This window comes from Anser cygnoides, chromosome 3 (assembly GCF_040182565.1).
Source record: "Anser cygnoides isolate HZ-2024a breed goose chromosome 3, Taihu_goose_T2T_genome, whole genome shotgun sequence".
In the NCBI taxonomy this organism is placed as follows: domain Eukaryota; kingdom Metazoa; phylum Chordata; class Aves; order Anseriformes; family Anatidae; genus Anser; species Anser cygnoides.
The window spans coordinates 64,009,315-64,034,447 of record NC_089875.1 but is presented as its reverse complement, the minus strand read 5'-3'; the positions used below and the strand labels follow the sequence as shown (position 1 = coordinate 64,034,447).

At 36.6% G+C, this 25,133-nt stretch overlaps 1 protein-coding gene across 1 annotated transcript in view; it reads left to right on the top strand.

Moving 5' to 3' along the window:
* The window catches only part of LAMA2 (laminin subunit alpha 2), a 380,764-nt gene that overhangs the window by 304,355 nt on the left and 51,276 nt on the right, over positions 1–25,133 (top strand). Inside the window, exons 40-43 of the mRNA XM_066993195.1 lie at positions 5,756–5,894; positions 12,197–12,299; positions 20,600–20,716; positions 23,395–23,577. Coding sequence (XP_066849296.1) covers positions 5,756–5,894; positions 12,197–12,299; positions 20,600–20,716; positions 23,395–23,577 — 542 coding nt within the window. The remainder of the gene's footprint in view (positions 1–5,755; positions 5,895–12,196; positions 12,300–20,599; positions 20,717–23,394; positions 23,578–25,133) is intronic.

Sequence of the window (25,133 nt, the reverse complement as noted above, 5' to 3'; positions counted from 1 at the left end):
CAGGCAATACCTGGTTCTGCTCTACAGAGGACCATGTGAAAATGACATTAAGGTTGACATAGTCATTACATAGCTCCAATATGATACTGGGCTACTAAAATCTCCATATGATACTTGCACAAGAGAAGTTTGGGCTTTGAGAGTCATGTTCAGTTTCTTTCCTTCTTGGCTAAGTCCGTGTATTCCTTTTAAAAAAAAAAAAAAAAAGGAAAAAATGTGTCTGTGTTTCTCTTGTAAGCTGTTTCATATATCTTATGATGCTTATATACTGTAGTGCCCTCAGATATACCCTTGATTTACACAGCTTGACTTACCATATGTTTATTGCTAGTGTTGATGTGAAAAAAAATGAATTGAACTTTCTCTTACAGGGCCCATTATGTGTTTTCATAAATATTGGTTAAAAACAAGCAGTATGTTTTTATTTTTAAGGTGATCATTTTGGTAGGAGACACTTGTCATGGTGCTAATTTGTGTGCTGTCAGAAATCCTCCATGCTAACGGACTGTAATCCATCTAGTAGTTTCACAACACTGCCCCAAAATGAATAGGTGTCATAGGCAAAAATATTTAAACCTAAGTTCAGAAACTTTGGTTTCCATTCACAACTTTCACATTTCTTCATATGAGTTGGAACTGCAGTGCCCTTTGTTTATATGACCACAGCCCTCCCCATAGAAGAATGACACTTTATAACGTGTCATGAATATTATTTCCTGGAAGGACCCCTGGAAAAGGTTGTTTTGATTTGGGAGGGGGAGGGGATTTTGTTGTTGTTGTTTTTCTGCATTTAAAAAAGCAAGTAATAAACAGAAAGTGTAATTTGCAACACTAACACAAATAGATCATGGATAATCTGCATCCTGGACCTGTCCTCAGTATAGTTTCAGAGTTTTATTTTCTCAGAAGCACTGCATGAATGAAAAGCTGAGGATTTTGTGTTTTGTTATTGTTGTTGTTTTAAGGTTGACAGTTTGGTCTGTTGTTGTTGCTTACACCTTTTAAAGATACCTGAGACTTTAATATCCCAAAGACTTGTGAGCAGATGCTTAACGCATTTTTTCTTGCCAGCATCTGTAATTTTGAGGAAAAGGCACGGAATTATCTCTGATAAAGTGTCTGATACTTGCAGAATTATTGGCTTCACATATAGTGTAGTCACAGTACTCTAGATACTCAGCCTAATTTATGTTTTGAGGAGTACATAAAATAATGATATTTGTAGTTTCCTGAGTAAAAAGGATTTAAAGGGTACTGTTTCTAGAAGAAAGCAGCTTTTGTAAATGGAATATGGACTGACTGATCATGACACATACCAGTTTTGTTGTGCACCTCTGGGTTTAAAGACTAGTGTCACATCTAACTACAGCACATCTAAATCCAAATACGAAATACAATCCAAACCTATCCAAATACATAGATAGTTGGCATGGAGGAACTAAGGAAAGAAGTAGATAAAATGTAAAAATAAGAGTACTTTGCCTCTTTAATGAAATGTTGACAAGACAAATTTTGAGGTACGGGTTTTTAACTGTTTTAAATAGACTTTTTAGGGGTGTGTATATGTGCTTCTGTCTTAACATAAGCCTTAGGTAGCTTAGGGTAGTGTTTAAAGCCATGTTTACTGTGGTGTAGCAGTATCATTTATACTTCTATCTGATCCAGACATCACCTTCAGTTCCTCAATATACACAATAAATAATACAGAATCAATAACATTTCAAATTATATTTAAAAGCAAATTATTAAAAATTAAAATTTCTAGTGTGGTCAGATACATAATCTCAAAGGAGAAAGAAATACCAAAGTCCTATGTCATCCTGCATCAGGATAAAGTTGTTTAGTTCATGCACTGACATTAAAGTCACACTTTACAGGAATATGCAGTCTCTCTCTATCTATCTTAGGAATTCAAAAATATATCTATCCTCACAGCTGGCACTTGGGTATCTTTCAGCTAATACTAAATTTGCTGAAAAATACCATTTCATCTTACAAGAGAGATTGAGGGAGAGCTCTTTCTCTCAAATCACCCCCTAAGGCTTCAGATAGCATACTGATTGATGGTGAGGGTGTTCTCTTGAGAGTTAGAACATGGAACAGTTCATGAATTTAACCTAGGGGAAAAAAAAATATATATATATATATATATATATTTATCCTGTATACGGATAGGTATTAGGACAGGCTTTTCTTCCTTATGCCTAATTGCCTGCTGATGAGTAAACGTCACTGGTATGTGGAAAATTCAGTTTAATTCCCTCCTAACCAGAGGGTATATGAACCATGTTTCTAAGCAGTACTTTAGCTACTAGCTAGATATCTATTGTGGGCTGCACGTTTATCTAACAGAGTATCAAAAAAACTTACTCTAACCTATTGAGCTCCATCTGTAGTTGAGGAAGGAGATAGATTTATTGACAGAGAAAAAGAGACAGATATTTATCTATCTCCTCCTTTCCATCACTAAAAAGTATTTTTTTTTAAATGTTAACAGCAAAAGGAGGACCAGAGAAAACATTACTTGGAAGAGGATGGTCACCACACAAACAGGGACATAGACAAAGCAGAGGCATTTAATGCCTTCTTTGCCTCTGTCTTCAACACCAATGATGGGCTCTGGGACCCCAGGTGTCCTGACTTGGAGGACCATGACTGTGATAACGATAAACTCCCAACCAACCCAGAACATGTGTGGAACTTGCTGCTCCAGCTGGAAGCACATAAGTCTATGGGGCCTGATGGGATTCATCACAGGGTACTCAGAGAGCTGGCTGATGTTATTGTGAGACCTCTCTCATTTATTTTTTTTTTCAAAGGTCTTGGGAATCTGGAGAGGTCTCAGTTGACTGGAAGCTGGCAAACATTGTTCCAATTTTCAAGAAGGGCAAGAAAGAACACCCCGATAATTACAGGCCTGTCAGTCTCACTTGAGTGCCTGGTAAAATTATGGACAAAATTATTCTGGGAGTTATTGAAAAACACCTGAGGGACAAAGCGGTCATTAGACATAGCCAACATGGGTTCATGAGGGGAAGGTCCTACTTAACAAACTTAATTTCCTTTTATGACAAGGTCACCCATCTAGTTGACCATGGAAAGCCAGTTGATGTGATTTTTTTGGATTTCAGTAAAGCTTTCAATACTGTTTCTCGCAGTATACTTCTGGACAAAATGTCCAGCATACAGACAGAGAAAAAACATAATACCATGGGTGAACAATTGGCTGACGGGTTGGGCTCAAAAGGTTATGGTAAATGGGATTACGTCCAGTTGGTGGCCAGTCACTAGTAGGGTTCCACAGGGCTCCATTTTAGGGCCAGTTCTCTTTAATGGTTTTATAAATTACTTGGATGTTGGACTAAAAGGTGTTTTGAGGAATTTTGCCGTTGATACAAAACTGGGAGGAGCTGACAGCATGAGGGTAGAGAGGCCTTGAAGAGCGATCTTGACAAATCAGAGAGCTGGGCAATCACCAGCCATATGAAGGTTAGCTAGAGTAAATGTCAGATTCTGCACCCAGGAAGGGGCAACCCTGGCCATACATACAGACTAGGGGTCAAAAGGCTGGAGAGTAGCCCCGCAGAAAGGGATATGAGGATTTTGGCCAATGTCAAGCTAATCTGAGTCCCCAGTGTTTCTGGGCAGCCAGGAGCGTCAACTGTATCCTGGGGTGCCTCAGGCACAGCGCTGCTGGCCAACTGAAGAAAGTGATTGTTCTGCTCTGTTCAGTGCTGACATGGCCTCACCTTGAGTACTGTGTGCAGTTTTGGACGCCACAGTATATATAAAAACAAACAAGCAAACAAACAAAAACTATTAGAGAGCATCCAAAGGAGGGCTACAAAGATGTTGTAGGGTATATGGGTGAAGATGTATGAGAAGCAGATGAGGTCCCTTGGTTTGTTCAGCCCAGAGCAGATCAGGCTGAGGGGAGGCCTCACGGCAGCCTGCAGCTCCCTCAGGAGGGGAGTGGAGGGGTGGGCACTGAGCTCTGCTCTCTGGGGACAGGACACAAGGGAACAGCATGGAGCTGTGAAAGGGGAGGTTCAGGTTGGGTATTAGTAAAAGGTTCTTTGATGAAAGAAGATGATGGGCACTGGAACAGGCTCCCCAGGGAAGTGGTCAGGGCACCGAGCCTGCTGGAGTTCAAGAAGAGTTTGGACAAAGCTCTCAGACATAAGGTCTGATTTTGGGGTGGTCCTGTGTGGAGACAGGAGTTAGACTTAATGATCCCTGTGGGTCCCTTCCAACTCAGGATATGCTATGATTGTATGATTCTATGGTTCTAGACTCTTCCAGGAATGATGCACAGGTAGCTCAGTCATGTGGCAGCCCAAAGGAAATCTGTCTCCCTCTGTTACCCACATATGGAGTCCAAGGAATATACCCTATGTCCCCTTTGTCTTTCGTTTTGCATTTTGTAGAAATCATTAAATACTCATTGAAGCAAGGATTGGAACCCAGCTGTCCCGATTCTCCAGAGAATAGATTAGTTATGAGGTTAGAGAATTAATTTCTGTTTCTTCCACGCATTCTGTCTCAATGACTAAGTATTTTATACAAGCTGAAACAGGTCCAGCAGGGCTAACCCCTGCCTCCCTGACATTACCATACACATTAATGTCCAGAACATTTCCCTGAGAGGCAAAAATCCAAGTTGAAATCCATTCTTGTCCAGTTCAAGCAGTGAAGTGGACCCATTTATCCTTTTTCAGGGAAAGTACCATAGGCATTAAGCTATAACGTGTTCTGAGAGAGATGTCTTCAAGTTAATTCTGTATATACAATACTTCTTTGTAGAAAATATTTGAATATGTCACATGCAGAGAGTGCAAGAAAAGCGATTTCTCTAGCCTGGTGTCTAAAAATTCCCCTGAAAGTCATTTAACTGAGCTCTAATCCCTGCACCAAGAATATTATTTGTTTATAATTATCTTTTAATTTAATTAAAATTATTAGAATGGAACATTTCATATAAATGGAACACTCATTCAATATGAAGTATTATTGGTTATGTTTTTCATTTTGGTAAGCAAAATGAAAAATGAACATTTAGGATTGTTTTAGATAGTAAGATTTCTGTGTTTGGAAGCCAGACCAAGAAATGGGTGGTTCACACAGACTGCTCTAAAACATCCCTGTGATGATGTTCCCCATGTTCAGACAGTTCAAACTTCAATGAATAGCCTGACTCATCACATAACCTATAAACCTACATTATGTATATGTTATCTATTATAGTGTATAATCTGCTGTATGGTAGATAATAGTAGATAGTAGATAGTAGATAGATTTATGTTTATGTTATATATAAATATTTAGATTTATAGATAGATACAGATTTATATAGATTTACAGATTTATATTTATATTAAAGAGTATATGTCTACTATGTATGTATATCTACTATTGTGTGTGTATATCTGTATCTATGTAATATATGTATATAATATCTACTATTTATTAAGCACTGCACTGTCTTATCTCAGTGTCTGATCCATTTTTATTTCACGTAACCTCCTTGTTAGCAAATGTTATTTTTTTGTGTCTTTTTGCACAGATGAAATATGAATTCTATTAAACATATGATGCAAGAACTCCTGAATTTTCAAGTGTAGCATTGCTCTCTAAAGCAATGTCTTAAAAATAACCTTAGAAATAAGGGCTGTTGGGTTTGAAGAAGTGGGCTACTATATTCCGTTGAGCTCTGATAGCAGGTTTAATGGTGTGTTTACTTTTCCCATCCCAACAGAATCCTTGCTGAAGCCAAAAACATCTCTTTCAATGCCACACTTGCTTTCAATGCTTATACTAACATCAAGGATAACACAGATGAAGCTGAAAAAGTTGCCAAGGAAGCCAAGGCTCTTGCAAATGAAGCTATGCAAGCGGTAAGAAAAATAAGTAAATTTGGAAGGAGGCTTAGATTTTCTGTGGAGCTGTGCTGTGCTTTATCCTAGATCCATGTCTTCCATCTTATGACTATAGAGAACCCTGCCACCACAGATCCTTGATCAGAACGATATGCCCCTGCCAGAGCTATGTGTACCTTGACTACATCTCCATTTGTCCCTAATTCCTGTTTTTTTTGATCTTCTTTCCATTTTTGTATACAATTCTTCCTCCTTCTGCTTTCTACCGTTCAACTTCAGCCTATGGCTCAAGCCAACAGCTGCTGCGGAAAAGCTTTTAGTCATGAGTGTAGGTCATTCAATACTCATTAAAGCTAGGTTATATTTTTAAAATGTTTTGCATGCATCTAAAGAACTACATTCCTTAATTAACTCTTCATCCTCCAGTTCTAAGAAAATGCTCACAGGCACTTCTCTGCACGTAAGATGAACTGTGAGCATTTAGCAGAAATCTAGAAATGGAGAGACATAGAAATGGTGCAGAAAGTTTTATTAATAAAATACATGCAGTTTTTTACATGAACTCTGGCCATTTTCACAGAGAAATCAGTATGAGGTATTACATGCAAATTTTCAGAGGAAACGGAAAGAACTTTTAAAAATAGGATTCTAAGCTAAAGCCAGCTCTGCTGCCTGAGTCATAATGAGGAGCTCGGCTCCATAGACCAGAAAACATTCTGAGCATAGCCAGAATTGTTTTTATACCTAATTTTGAAGGAGTTAATGGCTAGTTTGTGGAAGCTGGTCAGAGAGCAACTGATATGCACTTCACAGGCACACAAAAAATCACCAAGAAAATTACAGTATTATATAAAATAGGCAGACCCTATGTTTGATACAGAAACATATAGGTGAACAGAAGCAACTTGCAGTTAGAGCACTTGCATGTGCATAAAAGTAGCTCGCAGAGAGCTACTTCGGTCAAATGGATTGCAAGAACAGTAAAAGCAACAACATGCTGGAAAAGTCTGTATTTTGGAGAGGGATAAATTGATTTAGTTGTTGCACAAATGTTTCAATATTTTTAGACAGTTTAGATTGGTAACTTCTGTTTCAAATAACACTAATTACTGTATTTCTCTCTCGATGGAAAAAAAAAAAAAGTCACCTCACATATTAGTGTATGCTAGTTCTCCGTCAATAGTTATTTGTTTCTCTAGAACTGCTAATTACTCTGCAGAAGTAAATAAGGAGCTCTGGATTATTATTTTTTCTGCACATTTAGATTTAATACAGATATCTATCCTTTGTTTCCTTCATGATTCACAGTGAGTGCAGCAGGCAGCTGTTGTAAGGATTCAGTAGGGGAAAAAAAAGATACATACAGCAGTCAAGAAACAAAGCAAGCAATTACAGTATGACTACAAAAGAGTATAAATCAGATAGTGAACTGGTAGATTATACCATGGGGTGAAAGTGGATAGACAGATGATAGAAAGGGATAGAGGTGAAGAGATGGACAATATTATGCAAGCGAGTAGCAAGGAGAGACTAACATACTATTCGGGTGGAGTTTTAAGCATCTCCTCTCTATACATTCATTAGGGGAAGCCTGTTTATGTTCTTTGCTGTATATGTGTAACAGGGGTAATAGGGGTCTAGTTGATAGAGAGGAAAATGGAGAGAGCTACTGCCTTATAAACATAATTGGCTAAATATAGGGATAATCAGTGTTTTACCAGCATGCTGCTGCAGAGCAAGGTAGACTTTACACAGTTTTTGGTAAATAACCATGTTAGGATTTGGGGCCAAATGTAAAAAATTGTGAAGTTCAGTCATTGTTTAACTATTCTATTTTTATTTATTTATTTATTTATTTAATGGAAAGAGCTAGATATTTGCTCATCCTAGTTGAAAAGCTTAACTGCTAAAATCAGTAAATCAGAAAGAGGCTCCTCTTTCTGCAGGCCTTTATGTAATATATCCTCTTTCTTGTAGCTGAGCTTTAGCAGGACAGGAGTGCCCCCATGCTGTCATGCAGCTCCATGGTTCAAGCACTAGCCCAGAAGGTATCATTTGTGGATTTGAGCCCCCTCAGACTAAGCAAGTCCTAGAAACTGTTCCCTCCTTCTCAAGTAGGTACTCTTTGGGCCAATGTACAGAAGACAGAAATCATCTCTTTCCTCTCCTTCTGGAAGATGGAGCCATATTCTTTTCTTTCTGAGAGTACCTGTGGGTGCCAATCTTCTGTAAAGGACTCTGATCTCCAGAAGCTAGCAGATAACAGAGGAGAGGTCTGAAGTTCACGTGCATCACTGAACCTAGCCTTTCCTAGGAAATGATAGTGTTGGGTCTGTGGAGGGAAGGTTTTCCAACAGCAGCAAGCTGGTGCATAAACTAGAAACGGTAGGTACTGGGCTGAGTTTTAGATTCCACCCTGCAAGCGATTGAAGTAAACAATCTATGGGAGCCTCAGTGGTATCTCAGAATTTGGGGTTATTTTTGTTTTTAACAGGAAGATTAGTTTGTTTTTAAATTAAGCTAATGTTGCTAAAAGCAAGAACAAAAAAAAATGCTTAAAATCCATCGTGATTACAGGAAGCCTGATAAATGACTGGGAAAAAATGTATTAAAAATATGACAGAAAAATTCCTCCTGAGCTTTTTATGATGGATTTGCTCTCCCCTTTAAAAGAAAAATAAATTTATCACAGATGAGAAATCTCTAGCATTCAGGCAGCTTCAATATCCCATTACTTAGCCAAGACAGTAACTGACTGAAGAGTAGTCATGTTAACAGACCCAGCTTGTGTCTCACAGATCAGAACTATAGTTTTAAACCACGTCTTGAAAAAGTATTTTTCTTCTTAGTCTTTTTTAGACTAGTAACTGGAACCACAGGTGACATGTTAGGTGTTTAGGGTCCTGCTTGCTTCTTTTCTTCTTACTCCCTTTGTAGTGGCACCTGACATAACTATTGGGGTGCCATTACACTCAATTCCTTATATGATAACAGCGTAACACTGCCTAGCTACCATCATGAGGTTGTCCTGAGGTGCAATTCACACATAGCATCTTGGTACTTCAGAATTCTCAGCTTCCCCAAGACTTATTCTTTCTCCAAGACTTGCAAAATTGAGAGTAGCCTTAGCTCTCACAGAGGTGAAGACATCTCAGAATTTAAATGTATGTGAAAAGAAAATCCTTTATTTAAAAAATAAGGCAGAACTGTTTTGACTGATGTGAATTAGGGCAAAAAACAACTTACAAGTGTACAGGTGATTTTAAGTATGTGATCCTCAAAACTGTCCCCGTGGATTTACATATGTGCTTGGAGCTGTACCTCTTCAAGTGACCAAAACTGCTGACATGTCAGCAGGTTTAGGCACCATAATGCCTACTTCATGCTTACATCCATTCATGAAACCTCAGAAAAAAATCCCTCCATACTGCAAAAGCCCCAGCAATTCTTTGTCTGATATGTGTTCAGACCGTGCACAGCATGTGCTGATGGGGGAGTCTTCACAGAATGCTGTGGCTATGGCTAATCTTATTCAAACTTGCAGCCTGTAGCCTTATCCCTGCCAATGTGCGTTCAGTGATTTGCACAGTCATCCCTGGGAGATCTGGAGGGATCTTCTTCATCCCAAAATAGTTCTATAACCCACCAGGCTATGAGCTGAACTGAAATCTTTCTTCTGCTCCTGCAGAAGGCGGGTCATTTGGCAAGAACAGAGTTCAAGATTCACTGAAGTACCAGAAAAAGGAAGACAGAGAGGATATTTCTTCCTGAATTCATTCCTTACCCATAATTATTGCTAATTATCAATTCATAGAGGTTTTCAGTAATTTGATAGGTATTTTTCTTTTGGTGCTAAACCTTGTTTAAATTATTGAATTATTGCTAACCCAAGGAAAGGAAGAAACAGACCATTAAGGGTGATGTATGGTTTCAGTGGCAGCATTTTGTATTATGTTATTATAACAGCACTTATGCCTCTAACCCAAGATTGAGATGGCATTGTTTGAATACATAACGAGATCCCACTCCTGCCACAAGATGCCACAAGCAGTCAAGCTGCACAAAGTTTGTATAGGGCAGGGGGTGTGGAGGGAAGCACAGAGTGAGGAAGTTACTGTCCACAGGATATGTACACTCTGGAACAGATAGAATTAGAACTTAGATTCCCGAGACACTGTGGTTTTCCAATTTGTCTTGAACCACAATCATTTTTTACTTTTTTTTTTTTCATTTTTACAGTAGGTGTACCAATTTAGAAAACAATATAAAAATCCCTTAGCTGTCAGTCTTATTAAATCATAAAAGGATTCATCATGACCCAGGCTTGCCGCAAGCTGGGCATAAACTTCACCTCACACTGCCAGAAAATGTTTGTTTTTTTCATTATTGACTTCATCATAACTCAACATTCCATGAGTCGGAAGAAAAGCTAGAAAAAAAAAAGTATGTTTTGCATTTGATTTTTTTGACTAATCCTCCCTTTCAGAATTATTTGAAAATTAATATAAAATAAAGCTTTTAATCAGTGCAAGTGTATTTGTCTCTGAAGGGCCTTTTTAGTATTAACTTTACGCTGAAATCTGTTTCTGACTAATTGCCAGCCCGGACCTATTTATTGTCCCTGATTTGATGAACTTCTTGTTTTCGCATTGCAAATCTGGCCTTCCAATGTATTTCTATTGAATATAAACTGCTTTAACAGCCAGTCAACCATGCCTAGTAATTTAATAATAATAACAATTTTTTGAAGTCCGTGGTCACATGGACCTGGGTTTTGATGCTAACGGGAAAAAGAATATATAGTAGTATTATCTGATTTGACAGGTGCATCTGCTACAAAATCTGGCCAACCATTCTTGCTTCAGGAGCAATCTTTTGCTTAACTGGAAAGTCTTTTTTGTTGTTTGCTTTTTTCTTTTTCTTTTTCTAGGGTTATATGTGTTTTTCTATTATCAGTGCTACTTATATTAAGTGATACAATATATTTAAAAAAAAAGGTTTTGTTGTTTTGTTGGTCTTTCAAATAAATTTTCTGTTGATATGGGGAAGAATTTATAGTAGAAACAGCTTAATAGTTCAAGTGTGCTTGGTAGTCATACAGGCCATACTTCATAAAATCACTTAGCCCATGATGAAAGCTGAGAATAAATTTAGATCCCATGACTACAAGGAAGTAGTATGGTAGATGTATCCCAGTGACATGGCCACACATGCCATGAGATATACCTTTACAGAAAAACTGTATTCTGAGTTTTGTGAGTATCCAAAGTGTTCTTTAAGATTTTTAAATGGAAAAGAAGTAGACAAGTTCCATACATGGTTCTCAACGCGTCATCAAAAAACAACAAAGATTCAGCAGTATGCACAGTATCACCTCTGGGCTTGCTCATTATATAAATAATGAATAGTAATAATAACTGTGTCATTTAATTGACACACATTTTGAGTATATGTATCTGCCAGGGAAAATGAAAAGTAGCTGCTTCTTAATTACATACTAGTTACGAGGCTATGACCCATGACTAATATAGAACGTTATCTGGCTGTCAAGAGTATTCTCATAGAAATGTACTCAGTATGATGTGTGACCTGAGTTCACTCTTACAAACTGAAGAGTAAGTGGTTCAGAACCTAGAGCATTTTCTACCAACTGAAAATACTAATCTAATTTAGAAAAATCATACTACCGATTGATCAGTCTCTGCACTGGAGAGATGTTTTTTCAAAGCAAAGATCTTTAAACAGTATGATGTGTAGAAGAATGGTTATTTAGTAATAAAACTCTTTCAGATTAACTGCAGTTTGCCCTTCTTTTTAAACTCTATTTCCTTTATAGCATCTTTACTATACTGACCTAGCAATTACAGTTCTTGTATTTAACCGTGAAGAGAGCTCTGTTCTCTGTTTGAGAATATGGAACATCAGATCCAGTCTGGCTTCTAAAGGTGTTGTAGCTGCTCTTAGGGAGAAATACTGTAGCTGGAGGAAGAAACACATATTTTAAGTTGAAAGATCTGTTTGTTCTGGACAAAGTTCTGTTCCTAGAGCAAATCTCTTTCTGTAATGATATAAACATTTTCTCTTCTTATTGTAGTCATCACTGGTATTCCAAAGGAGAACTGGCTTCCTCTAAAAACAAAAGAAAATAAATTAGAGGAAATTATTTTTTAGTCTTTTGAAGACCAGTGTAATGACAATGGGATATGATTCAGAGCACACCGATGTTCATTTGAATTTAGAACGTTCACTTAGATTGTTTTCCTGTATCTTCTATGACTTAAGATTTTCCTGTATCTGTGACACTGCTTGTTTGTCTGCAGACATCTGGTCCTCAAGGATCATTGAAGGATGACGCCAAGAGCTCTCTTCAGAAAAGCTTCAGGGTCCTTAATGATGCCAAGAGGCTAGAAAATGATGTTAGAGGTACGTACACTATGTGGCATTCAGGTCCATTAAATACTAGAAAAACTTTATGAGACTGTTTTACTTCCAGTATGAATAAACCATGTCAGAAGAAAAAAAAAATATATAGTTCAGTATCTGTTTTTAAATTGAACAATGTATCAATGAAAAATATTCTATTTTGGGTCCAGGCATAATGCAGGGATGCTTATCCTCTTCTGGGATAGGAAGGCCGGAAAAGCTAGAAGCTTAGTCTTCTCTTGATGATTACAGTAAGGATGAGAGTGAGTGGGAATGAGAGAGGGATGAAAATACAAGTTTTGATTTAGTAAACGCTCTAGCAGAAAATTAGTACAAAATCCAGCACAGCATTACATTTTTATTCCTGTTAATACAGAAGTAGGGTTTACAATACCAATCAGAGATAGCACATCTCTTCAGGATGCTTATGGGGTTGTGACAGAAGAGGGAAGTGTGGGGATGCAGGATGAAGATGTTTGCCAAATAGGGTAATGGGAGGGAATTGCTAAGTATTTTCTTCAAAAACAAAACTAAAACATATCTCTGGAGAAAAGAGATGAGTTTTCACACACGCACACAAAAAATATTTCTTCATTCCTAAGGTTTAAGTATGTGGCTAAATGCACCTCAAATGATAAAGTTTGTAGATCTCAAACCAAGTACTTCAATTTGGTGTGAAATAAAACATTTTTATTTTTCTGCACTTTCTGCAGAAATTTCTGTTTGGTGAGACATAATAATAGATAATTCAGGTAAGACTGTGTTTATAATGTACCTGAGTATTTTCTCCTCAAAAAAAGAAAGTAGGGCAGTAGTCAGGATGAACACAACAAGATGCTTCAAGCACACATGAATGCACAGCTGCGGAAATGCAGGATGAGGAGCAATTGTCTGTGTAGCAGCTCCATAGAATGAGACTGAAGACAATCATGGATCACATGCTGGTTCGCAGCGGATGTCAGGTAGATGTCACAGGGGAATGCATGAGCAGGTGAATGGCTTTCCAAAACACATGAAACAATTTGTCCACGGAGTGGAAAATTAGCGAAATTATTGTCTGCAGTGCCAGGTGCTGAACTTCATGAAGGTTGAGGTCATTTGCAGATAGTCTTGCAAACATCATGAAGACTAAGTGGAAGTGTAGGGGAGGAGAGAGAAGGAGAAAGATTGAAACAATTTAAAACTGTAGACTGAAAAAGAGACAAATGAGCAGGGACTTAATATTCTTCAGTTATGCCAAGGTTTCTCCAAATAAGATTGTACTAACATATCTTAAATTGCGCTGTTACAGATCACATATTAGGAAAATCTTTCTTGTAATTAAAATGTAGAAGTACTGGAATTGATTGCCTGAGGGAGATTTGACCTTTGAAAATCTTTGAAAACAGCTTAGACAAACATCAGTGAAGAATGACTGTTAGTTAGAAGGAGAAAAATGATCTTTGGGCAGACATTCGGAGCCTATGATTCAATGATCTTTTGAGCTCTTGCACAATCTTGCAAACAAAAGCAGTTTGTATCTTGCATCTTTATCCAGACAGATTGTTTTAGAAGTCTTCTAAGAAAATACTTATTGCTGTGCTAATGAAGCATCTGTTTAAAAGTAATCGTCAATTCTTTCTTCACAGAAGTCGTAGAAAGGAGCTGAAAAATATTTCATATTTCAATATTTCAACTGAACCTGAAGGGAAATAAGCATCATATGCTTTGAAATAGGCCAGCATTCTGAGTTTCACACACCTGCCTTTGTGAAAAATGTTAAACATTGCTGTTTGAGTACCTTGTTTTTACATATACAAGGGAAAGTTACTTAAGTCTTTATGCCACTGGTGTATTAAAGTGTTAGAGGAATATCAATTAACCAAGTCATCCATACATCTGCTTTTGAAGGTCATTCATACAAATACAGATTTTCTTTTTTTATTAATCTAGATAGAATATGTTCAAATTGATAACTTCATGGTTTATTCCAATTTAGTACACTGTAATCCCATCTGTTATGTTTAACATGTCTCTTGTGTTTATACATATATGTATATATTTCGAAAAGCTTGTTTTCAGTCAGTGTAGCTTTTAAAAAAATCTTTTCATACTATATATATTGTAGTTTAATCTGATTCAGTTGGCTGAAGTCATTGTGCTATAACAGGGTTAACGTATTAACCACAAGGACAGCTATAACACTTTCTCACTTAAATGGGAAAATAGATCTAGGAGTTGGAAGAAATAAAGAGGACAAGATGAAAACAACTATGATATAATATTTCTTGCTCATCATAGGATTTGAAAATTAATGTTTTGTTTGTTTATTTCATGCATCAGAACTAGAAAAATCACACACAGTAAATATTCCAGGTTGAGATTTAATCTGCCTGTCACAGAGATGATGCCTGAAGCTTCCATATCATGCTAAAGTAGTTAAAAATATTTTTTATTAGAAGTAAGACAGATTTTTATAATAGAGCCCAGTCTTCCGGGCTTTAACACGTAAAACTTTCATTGGCCTCCTGGGAGATGCATTACAAAAACCATACAGCATGAAGAATGAGATCCACATAACACAGAGTCGTTGTTTGACTATTACTACACTGTCATTTATTTTTGGCAGCTCTAGGATTTCAACTTGCAGACTAGTTAACAAGTCATCATAATGTTTAACAAGGTCATAAGACAAAATTTTTAATATGGTCATTAATTACATGCCAATATCATACACAGTTTGAAAGTTAAAAACATTTTTTTCCTCGGAGCTGCTACAAGAAAATAATAAGTACCAACAGTTTCTAGTAAATCTTGGATGTAAATTAAGCTTCCTCTTTATTGTGACTTTACTGCCAGATTCAGTACCAATTCAGGGCCAGAGGACCATGTTTCAGTAAATATGCCACAGAAAATCATTAAACTGCTAGGTGAGACCAGTGAGCAAATTTAACTAATATGGCTGAAGCAGAAAGAATAGGGATGCTGTTTGTGAAGAAAGCAAACTTCACCATCTTTCCATGGCTGGAAATGCCAAAAAGGCAGCACTGCCTTTGTACACCACAGTGGAGTCCATAGCTTTCTGTGCTCCATAGGCGGTTACTTCAGAGTTATCATGTGCTCTATAGAACACAGGGACCTGTTTTCCAGGACAAAATCAAAGACTTTGAATATATATCAATGCTATGTGCCCACAGGGCTATTCAATTTAACCCTGGAAAAAAGAAGAAAAAAAAAGTATTACAACCTCAATAAGACATGACATGACATGACTTCAGAGATTTTTGAAAAAGTATGTTATTCTCCAATTTTAGTCCAGTGAGAATTTCAGTTGATGTCCATTTCATAATTCAGAAGTGAAGGTCTAAGCATTCTAAAGATTCATAAAGCAATCCTCATGCAAGCAGAGAAGCAGGGAGCAGTGCTTGTAAGCTAAGTATTAAATCTTTGTCTGTGGTCTTGCCCCATACTGAAGGTTAATGAGATGGAGTTTTTCTAATGTTCTCTGATATGACTTAGATATAATGTGCTCCATACAGACGAACATTCTAAACTTTCACAGTATGCCTTTTTGTATCTGATAAAAAATGGCCATGCTCCACAGCTTGAGCCACAGAGATCAGTTAGTGTAGTGCCCAAAATGCAGATACATAAGAATAAAATGCAAAAAAAGATTATTTTTTTCCCCACTTTGCTTTTTCTCCAAAGTGATGGTGTAACTAGTATTATGAACATAATCTCTTCTGGATGACTTGATGTTTCCAGGTTGGAAAGTGGGATTTGAGTGTAAAACTAACAGAAAGATATTTTCTACAGTTCTTACAAAGCCACCCTTTTCAGAGTCTCTACTGAAAGTGAAGGATGGATGATGGGCACGCTATAAAGATCTGCTAGACAGAAGTGATCATTAGTCTGAAATTTCTCTGCCTGCACTACAGGTAGTACATTAGTTAAAGTAATGAAAATCCATAAGCCACTCAAGTAATATATACTCCAGAAATCCAGGCTGGGCTATGATAGAGGTGGGAGTGTTTTCTTGCTACATTATGACATTTTTGTGATTTGTGGCCAATTACACTAGTTATAAAACGGCTGTTAATCACAAAAATGTTTTATATTACTAGCAAAAACTGCTGAAACAGTCCTTACAAAGCAAAGCTTCTGAGAGAAGCTATTAAAATGGAGATTTAATTCTTTCTTTCTCTGTGGGGCTAGGCGTTAGAAGGAATAACCCTGGTGGGAGAAGCAAAATCTGTGTGTAGTGCTCTGGCTAAGAAGGAGTTTTGAAATTTTGGCTACAAATGAGTGAATGCTGCTGCCTGCCAGCTTCATTCTCTCTGTGCCTTGAGGGATTTTTAGTTTGCCAGGAGCAATTTTTCTTCCTTATAATTTTGAATTTACTCTTTTAAAAATATATTTGCCCAGTGCAGATTTGAGACGATATACAGGCTTTGTCAAAAATGATAAATGAAAAGGAAAAATAAGATATATAAAAAAAAAAAAAGCTTCAGCTGGAGACTGGTGTCAGGTGGCTACTGAAATTCAGCTCATGTCATTTCTTCTGCTTAAGAATTGACAAGTTGAGGGGGTCTTGTCCTGTCTGACAACAAGTGAATATTTTTAGCCAAAATATTTTGTAGCTGATAGGCATAGCTATATCCCTTGTTTGTGTATTTTCCTCTGGTTTGCATTGTTGCTGCCCTGGCATGTTGCATTCAGCAAATTATTGCATAATATTAATGTAAATGCTAATGCTGAAAACAGTCTTTTTAAAAAGCTAAACATCATTGGCTGCATTTCTGCAGTTACATTTTTCCCTGTTTGTTCATAAGTCTTGCTTGGTTTTGAGATAAAAATTTAGCTTGTGGCCCATCACCCTCTTTATAGGATGAGACTGAGGGGAGCAAAAATGCTGTTTGCAGGAAGCAAAACAAGCATAATAGAAAGGTGGATGTGCAACTGCCAGTAAATTTGTGCAATATCCAATCAATAAAAACAACTGCATGTATTACTCCTCAGGAGATTTCAACCTTCATTCTGTTTTGGGGGGCATGCATTGGGTAGCATGTCTTTATGATACCTTTTTGGACAGTCCCATGGAAAACTGCATTAAGCCGAACTCTCAGAAGATGCCTGTTTCTGCTAGTATTGCAGTGGTGACAAGTAATCAGTAATTAGCCAGTGCCATATATGTATGTGTTCTTCAGAGATTTGTTAAAACTTGTCTCTTGTAAAAATAGATCACTGCATATAAGTGATAAGTAACTCATGTCTCAACAAAACGTATGAATGTAGGGATTTTTTTTGACTCACTTTAGTTTATTCACTCAGAGGGAAAATGGGTAATGGTTATTCTGTAATGTAGTGTTTTATCAAATAAATAGAAACAGAAATTGAAAATCAGATTAACCAAACCAGAAAACATATGGGTTCATACCTGCAAACTCAGTCAAGATCCTCCTTACACTTCAGGGTTTAGTTTTAGTGATACATGAATGGTTTTGTAGATTTGAACAAAATACTGTATGTTGATTGGCATCCTGTGCCATCTCCATGCAGAGCTAATGAAGTGGAAACAGGAATGAGATAAATTTCTCAGGATATTTCTCAACCTACACTTTAATGTGAATTGACAGTGCCTGGTATCTTTCAGTGCAGACCCACTAACCTCTTCCAAGTCAGATAAACTCTGTATTTTGGAAAAATTTAGAATGTAGCTACTCATATTTTACCTAGCCTCTGTGATTAACTGGAGGATCTCAGGCCTTTTTATAGCTTTAGGATTTTTCATAAATGCTAATAATTAAAGGACAGGGAAAACCCGAAATGAAGTCAGTTCAGTTTGTGATTCATAGTCAAAATTAGCTCGGTGCTTAATGAAGAGACTGTCTGGGTTATAGTATGGGAATTTTCTTCAAAATAAAGCTTCATGTTATGATCACTGTGCAAAATGAACAATTTCCTTGAAAAGCTCCCTAAGGACACTTATTTATGGCTTTATTATTTTAATATTTAAAAAAAATACAGTGAAAATACATTGGAGAAATTAAAAGAAAAAATATTAAACACGGAGTCTCAGTATTCAAATTCAGGAGTTCTAGGGAAACTTCACTTATTAAAATCCATAAAATTGCTGCTATGGTTACAAAGCTGAAAACAGAAGTCTGGAAACATGATTCTTCAGAAATATAACCAAGGGATAATTAGTGTAACGTTGGATCTGGCAGAGTAAAGAGGAGAAAAAGAGATAATTTAAATTAATTTAATGCAAAAAAGTTACTATACCACCACCAGAAATGAACAAAATATGTCAGGAATATTAATACACTTTATAAACACATTCCAAAAAGGCAACAGAGACACGAAGGAAATATCAGGCAGACTATAATTTCAAAATTAAATGGAAGAAATTAAAACATTTTTGTCAGTATTATTACTTAATGATAAATGAACTCAGGTAAAGCCACAGAGCATTTAAGACCAGACCCTCATATGTTCACCCTAGTTTAACATCACTTTATGAGTGGCCTCATTCATCTGCGGATTCAAAACCTGTTATTTAAAACAGCAGTATTTTTGAGGGAAAATATGATCTTATAATTTATATAAGATTCTTCCCAACTTTATTCTAGCATTAACTGTGCCTTTCACACTTCATACCAGTGTCCTGTTCCTCTGTGGGACATTTTGCAAGAATGAAGTCTTACTTCCAGGCACTCCTGCAGTGTTGTTCTGGTTTAAATACAGTGAATAGATTTCTTTCTGAATGACATTTCAAAGGGTCTAACAACAAAAATATGATTCTCATTTAAATTCCATCCACTGTTTCAGTCTTGCAATAGTCTTTGAAAATGTAGTTAATAATTTCTTGAAGGTAATACGCAGTTAGTTTGATTTTTCTAATTTCGAGATGCTTTTTTGCATATCTAATTTTATGAAACCTTTCTCTTTTAAAATCTGTAGGACGTGAACCACTGTCACTCATTTTAACCCATTATTCTGTTTACCCTCTCACAGAAGGGTTACAATTCTGATGCTGTTGGAGGTGCTGAAGTACCAGTATGTCTAATTATTGTCCCTTGTGAAAAAGAGATACTTTATATTTTTCACAAGTATGTGACTTATTCATGGAGAAATGTCTTCTCCAGTATGTTTTCCTACTTCAGTATCTACTTGAATACATATCCAAAAACCGTGTGTTTAATTTCAATAACCTGTCACATATCTGAAGATCACTGTCATACTTTGTATCTTAAACTACTTTCTACAAATTATTCCCCTCCTTCTATCAAGCACAGTGATGTTGAATTTGTTTCCCAACAGGGCATACCTTTGAGTTAATAAATTAGCAGCTGTATGTTCCAAAGAACTCCACACTTATATGAAGAAATGATGAAAAATGCCCCCTAAGATAGTTTTTTAAGCGTTACCTAGCATTTTCTGTGCCAAACTTTATTTATTTATTTATTTATTTTTACTAGTGTCCATTTAAATAACTGTAAAGCTTAGCTGGAATCTCGCTTTTGAGAGTTTGAAAAATTACTGCTAATCCTGGTTACTTAAAAAAAAAAATCTTTAATTTTTATTCAAAAAAAGGTGAAGAACAGAAACTTATCTGCAAAAGATAACATCAGTCTGTAACAGTCTGTAATGTACTGAATATGATACAACTATTTTTATTTACTTTTAGGACTATACCCAAAAAATAAAATCTATGTTTATTTCATAATAATTTGTGTTGTCTCCTCATATTGATGATAGGGTGATATCGTGTGTTTTCCTCAGATGTTACATCAACATTGGTTATCTTTGAGAAAATCCATGAGAGCTATGCTTTGACCATTCTAATTGCAGCAGTAAGATGACCTGATCAGTCACGCATCTCTCCACACACTGTTCAAATCATTCATCCCAGGCAACCCCTTTAAGATGAAAATTTGAGTACTAGTTGAATCTAGGAATCAAAGCTATGACTAAACTTCACTCTTGAGTCCATCAGTGGGTCACTGTGAATTTGAGTAAATCATTCCATCTACAATGATCATTTTTTCTTTCTATGGTTATCATTTTTATTTCTTTGATTATAATTTTTTCTTTTTTTCTGTATTTTTTCTTTTTTTTTTTTTCTGTAAACCTCTTATATCAAAACCTTTGATATAGAACAGTAAAATGTACTAAAGCATTTAGATACTGCAGAAGTAGGCAACCTAAAGAAACCTAAAAGATTATCATTGAACCCTGCAACCAGATTTACTGGACTTCCTTATTTACACTATTGAATTTCTTAATGATAAATGGCTTGCTTATTATTGTTGTTATAGAAAAGGGAGATAACCTGGACAGCATGCAGAACAGACTGAAAGATTCTGATGAGAAGAATTCCATTCTCCTGAAAGCTTTGAATGAAACCTTTGGAAAACTGTCAGCCATTCCTAATGGTAAGCTGGAAAAGTAATGCAACACTTAACATGTCTTGCTCTGTTGTTAGGTGTATAAACACCTATCATCTGTCTGATTGATCTTTTTCTGGTCCACATTGTGTCCACTTTGATCACTGGCTGCTGTAATAAGACAAAAATAAGCTATGTTACAGAGAACTGGTCTGAAAACAGATACCTTGTATGAGTTTGTATTTTGGCACAGTAAACAGTACCAAGTTTCTGCAGTTTGCAAAAGACTGGTTTCAGAACAAATTTTAATTCAGAAGTTACAATACATTCTGAGACAAATAGTCTTTTCTTTAAACCTGAAAAGTCTGTTTATGAAACTTATGAATAAAGAACCATCATGCTTCTTATAGCAACCTAAGAAAAATAAAGACCTACTGACAATAGAAAAAGCAGGATGAAATTTGCTCTTTTTGTCTTACCTCTCTACCACAGTCATTGATTTATGCTGCAGTATCCTTTCCGGTCAATTTGGCATTGTGTATCTTAGAACTGGAACAGGCTTTCCTCAATAAAACCAAAAGTACTAAGCATACTTATAATTCTGTATAAGTCCCCCTGTCCCCCCTCCAATCTTTAATATTGATTAAAATCCCAAAGTGTTGGGATGTTAGCTACTTAGTGTTGTGATTGCAAGAGACAGTGAGCTACAACATAGTTTCATTACAACAGACAGTGATAAACAGAATGTTTGTTTTTAGAAAAAAGAAATGTTTTATCAAAATAATTTGCTATGACTTTTCTCTCTAAGGAGCACTGCATTGCAATAAACTGAAGAAAAGTCTCTGAAGAAAATCTTTATTCTCTCTCATATGTGAAGGTCTGGAAAGTCCAGACTACAAGTAAAAACTTATCTTGAGAAATAATTTACTGTTCATCTTGCACACTTTTGTGACTTCAAGATTCCAGACAACTGGAAAGTTTATTTTTAGATGTAGCGATCCTTGAAATCAGGCATTCACAAGAATTTGCTTTAATATGTCATACTCATCTTATGCCACTTCCTGGGTTTTGACCACATGTATTGGCCTGTCTGTTTTTCTTCTTGTGCACAGATAGATGTGTCAGTCACACAAAATGGACCTTGGAGACCAGTGGGCCTTAGGAGACAGAATAGTAAATATGAAACATGTAAAAGATACATGAAATATGCAACCATTAGCAATGTAATAAACTCTTGTCAGATTATAGTTACAAGGTGCTTGCTCTTGGGACAAGGACACTCTCATACACAAGTAGATGTGTCTTAAGAATGAAATTCAGAGCAAATAAAAGACATGGGTACAGAAGTGCAGTAAATTAGTCATCCAATGGCAAAATAACCAATGAGGACAGGACAGAAAATGACCCTGTCATATATCTCATTCTTCAAGGATTCACAAAAGTAGAGAGCAATTTAAACTAATAATTCTTGTCCGTACTATAGTAATACTCAAATAAAATAGCCAAATAAAAACAGAAAGATTCAAAATGGAATGGAGGGATAGATTACCTTAGGACAAGGACCTACATATGGAGGGATAGGCATACTTTTAAAGTGTGGTTGAAAATAAATATAATTTGTATGACCAATAGAGGGAAGTAACACAGTAAGTCCAACTTTCTTTCTGCCAGAAAGGTGCATGACCTGTAATAATGGCCTCAAAAAGAGATACTTAGATATGATGAAAATAGAAAGTGGAAAAAGGCAATCAGAGCAATCTGTTCTTTCACTTGTCAGTACTGATGATGATAACGGCTTATTAAAGGTTCAGATATATTTTCAAGGTGCTGTTGTGTTCTGGGGGCTTTTCAAAGCTAAAACTTCAGAAATAAGAGTGGAGTTGTTTGGAGCACAGGTATAATATACCTTTGCTCAAGAAAGTAAAAACGGTCATGTAATTCTCCAGGGTTCAGGATAAACCTACCAATTCTCTACAGCCTGAAGAAGCATTGTATTCTCCCTAGGCCACAGGCTTGATTGCGTCACATAGTTCACAGAAGGTGAAGGACCTACCTGAAAAAATGGTTGGAAATCTATACTGTTAATCCCCTGAAATGGTGATAATATCTGTGTTTCCCATGTCTTCCTACAATTGTTGAATCAGGAATATGCAATCTTCTTCAAGCAAGTCTTGGGATAAACTATCCCTTATCAACTGTCTCTTAGCCAGAATAGGATAGTAAATACATCCTTCTGTGTTTTCCCCACTACTGCAGTGCAATCTGTTAACCCCACTGACTACAAAAGGAAGCCCCAATCAGTATGACAAGTGGCACTATTGCTGCGTGATCATTTCAGAAGTGTCCAAATTTCTGAGCTGCACTCGAAAATTCTCATATGACTGAGGGACACAAGGACATGTTGGAGAACACAACGGGAAAGCAATTCCAAGAACAGTTTCATGGTTTTGTGGGAAGCAGGTAGAAAAACATGTTCCTACAGGTCCTACAACTCCACTGTGGAGTTTTTTCTCTTCTTCGGAAGCATTTGTTGTCTTGAAAAACAGGGCATCTACAATCGACATGTGCAATTATTAATGTCTTACTACATGTGAAGTAGGATCTCCTAAAGAGTAAAGAACTACACAAGTTAAGATTGTAGAATTTTGGCCCAAGTTATTCTTGAGACATATGAAGAAAGCTTCTGTACTCTGGACAGTCATTTCATTATCCTTTTCTACCCACAGATACAGCTATAAAGGTACAGGCAGCTAAAGACAAAGCAAGACAAGCCAACGATACGGCAAATAATGTCCTGGCCCAGATTAAAGACCTCAACCAGAATCTGCTTGGCTTGAGAAACAATTACAGTAAACTTGCAGATGACGTGGCAAAAACAAATGCTGTTGTGAAGGATCCTATCAAGAATAGTAAGATCTTTTTTGGTTTGGTTTGGTTTGGTTTGGTTTGGTTTGGTTTGGTTTGGTTTGGTTTGGTTTGGTTTGGTTTGGTTTGGTTTGGTTTGGTTTGGTTTGGTTTGGTGGTGGATTTTTTTTCAGTTTGTGTCATGCCAAAATGAAACAGAGACACTCAATAACTTCACTCCCATAGTGTTACTACAATATATTGGGATAAAAGGAAGCTCTATAGTTTCTATATTCTGGGTTTAACATTTAAGAATAACTTTTAAATCTTAGAGACTGCTGCTGGTAGTTGCAGAAAAAAGCTAGCATCAGCAGGATGAACATGTAGTGGATAGGTTTGTTCCACAGACTGCTCTTTAAACTATTTAGGTAGGTGAATAATTAAAGAATCTGCCTTTGACTGACAATTTACCACTTGATTCATGTAAAATTTCCTGCACTAACCCAGCCTTCAGTCAATCAGATAATCATTTCTGGGAGAAATGCATAACTTCTGTCATATAAGTTACTATTTTGGTAGAGCACTGAAGACGCTTAAGAAAGATAAAAAAGAGATTCTAAGTATGTTTTTTTTTAGGGCTCTTTTTTCTGTTGTTAGTGAAGCCTGTTATCAGAAGTGACAATTGCTTTAGCGTTTTCACTTTGGGTATGATGGATAACGTTGAATTCTAAATTACAATGTATTTTATGGTAGATGATTAGAACATATCATATAGGAGTGTACCGAGCTGACAACAAAACCTGAATACCTTTACAAAATTGCTGAAGGACTAACTTCTCAGCTACTCTCTGCTCTCCAGGTTTTGGTCAGCTTGGCAAAGCTAGGCACTTAAAAACATCCGGTGTAGGAGGATTGTCAGTGTTATTCTATAGTCATATATCTTCTTGAAGTTCTAGCTGTACCAGTGAAAGTTAGTCCCAATGGTTGTTTGTCACTGTCTTCCTATTGGAAGTTCCTGATCCCTCATCAACTGAAATACGTGTGAACTCCATCAGGCAGAGAGATCCCTAGTAGTTTACACAATAAGAAAAATAGTTATCGATTGAAATAGTGTGGTTATATTATGGCAGGTTAGGAATCAATCTACAAGGTAATGACATCTGGCTTGGTAGTGATAAACAACTGGGAAGCAGCCTAAAAGCACCAATTTCTTGGCACTTGGATCTAGAATCCTGTCGCTTAATTTACATTTGTGTTTAGATCTTCAGAACATCTTCTTATGTTGTATTCTGTTTTTTCTCTGTTCTTTGTCCCCTTGTCTTGCCTGCAGGAATCAGTACGTATGTTCTCTTTTTTGCGTTTTTTTATTGTGCTTTTTCCAGTAGATGATGTTTCACTGCTTGCCACCAAACCTTCTGCATGGTACTCCACATTTCTCATTCATCAAAATAATCAAGTAGTTACTTTTTGAAGGCTCTGAGATAAAGTGGCTTGGTAATTAGTCTCACTTATGAAACCTTAAGAAACATCTTGAAGGTTTGGTATCAGCGTCTGGGTTAGTATTCGAAAACTAGATACACAGACTGTCATGCTTTATCTAAGCAATATCCAACTTTTTTAT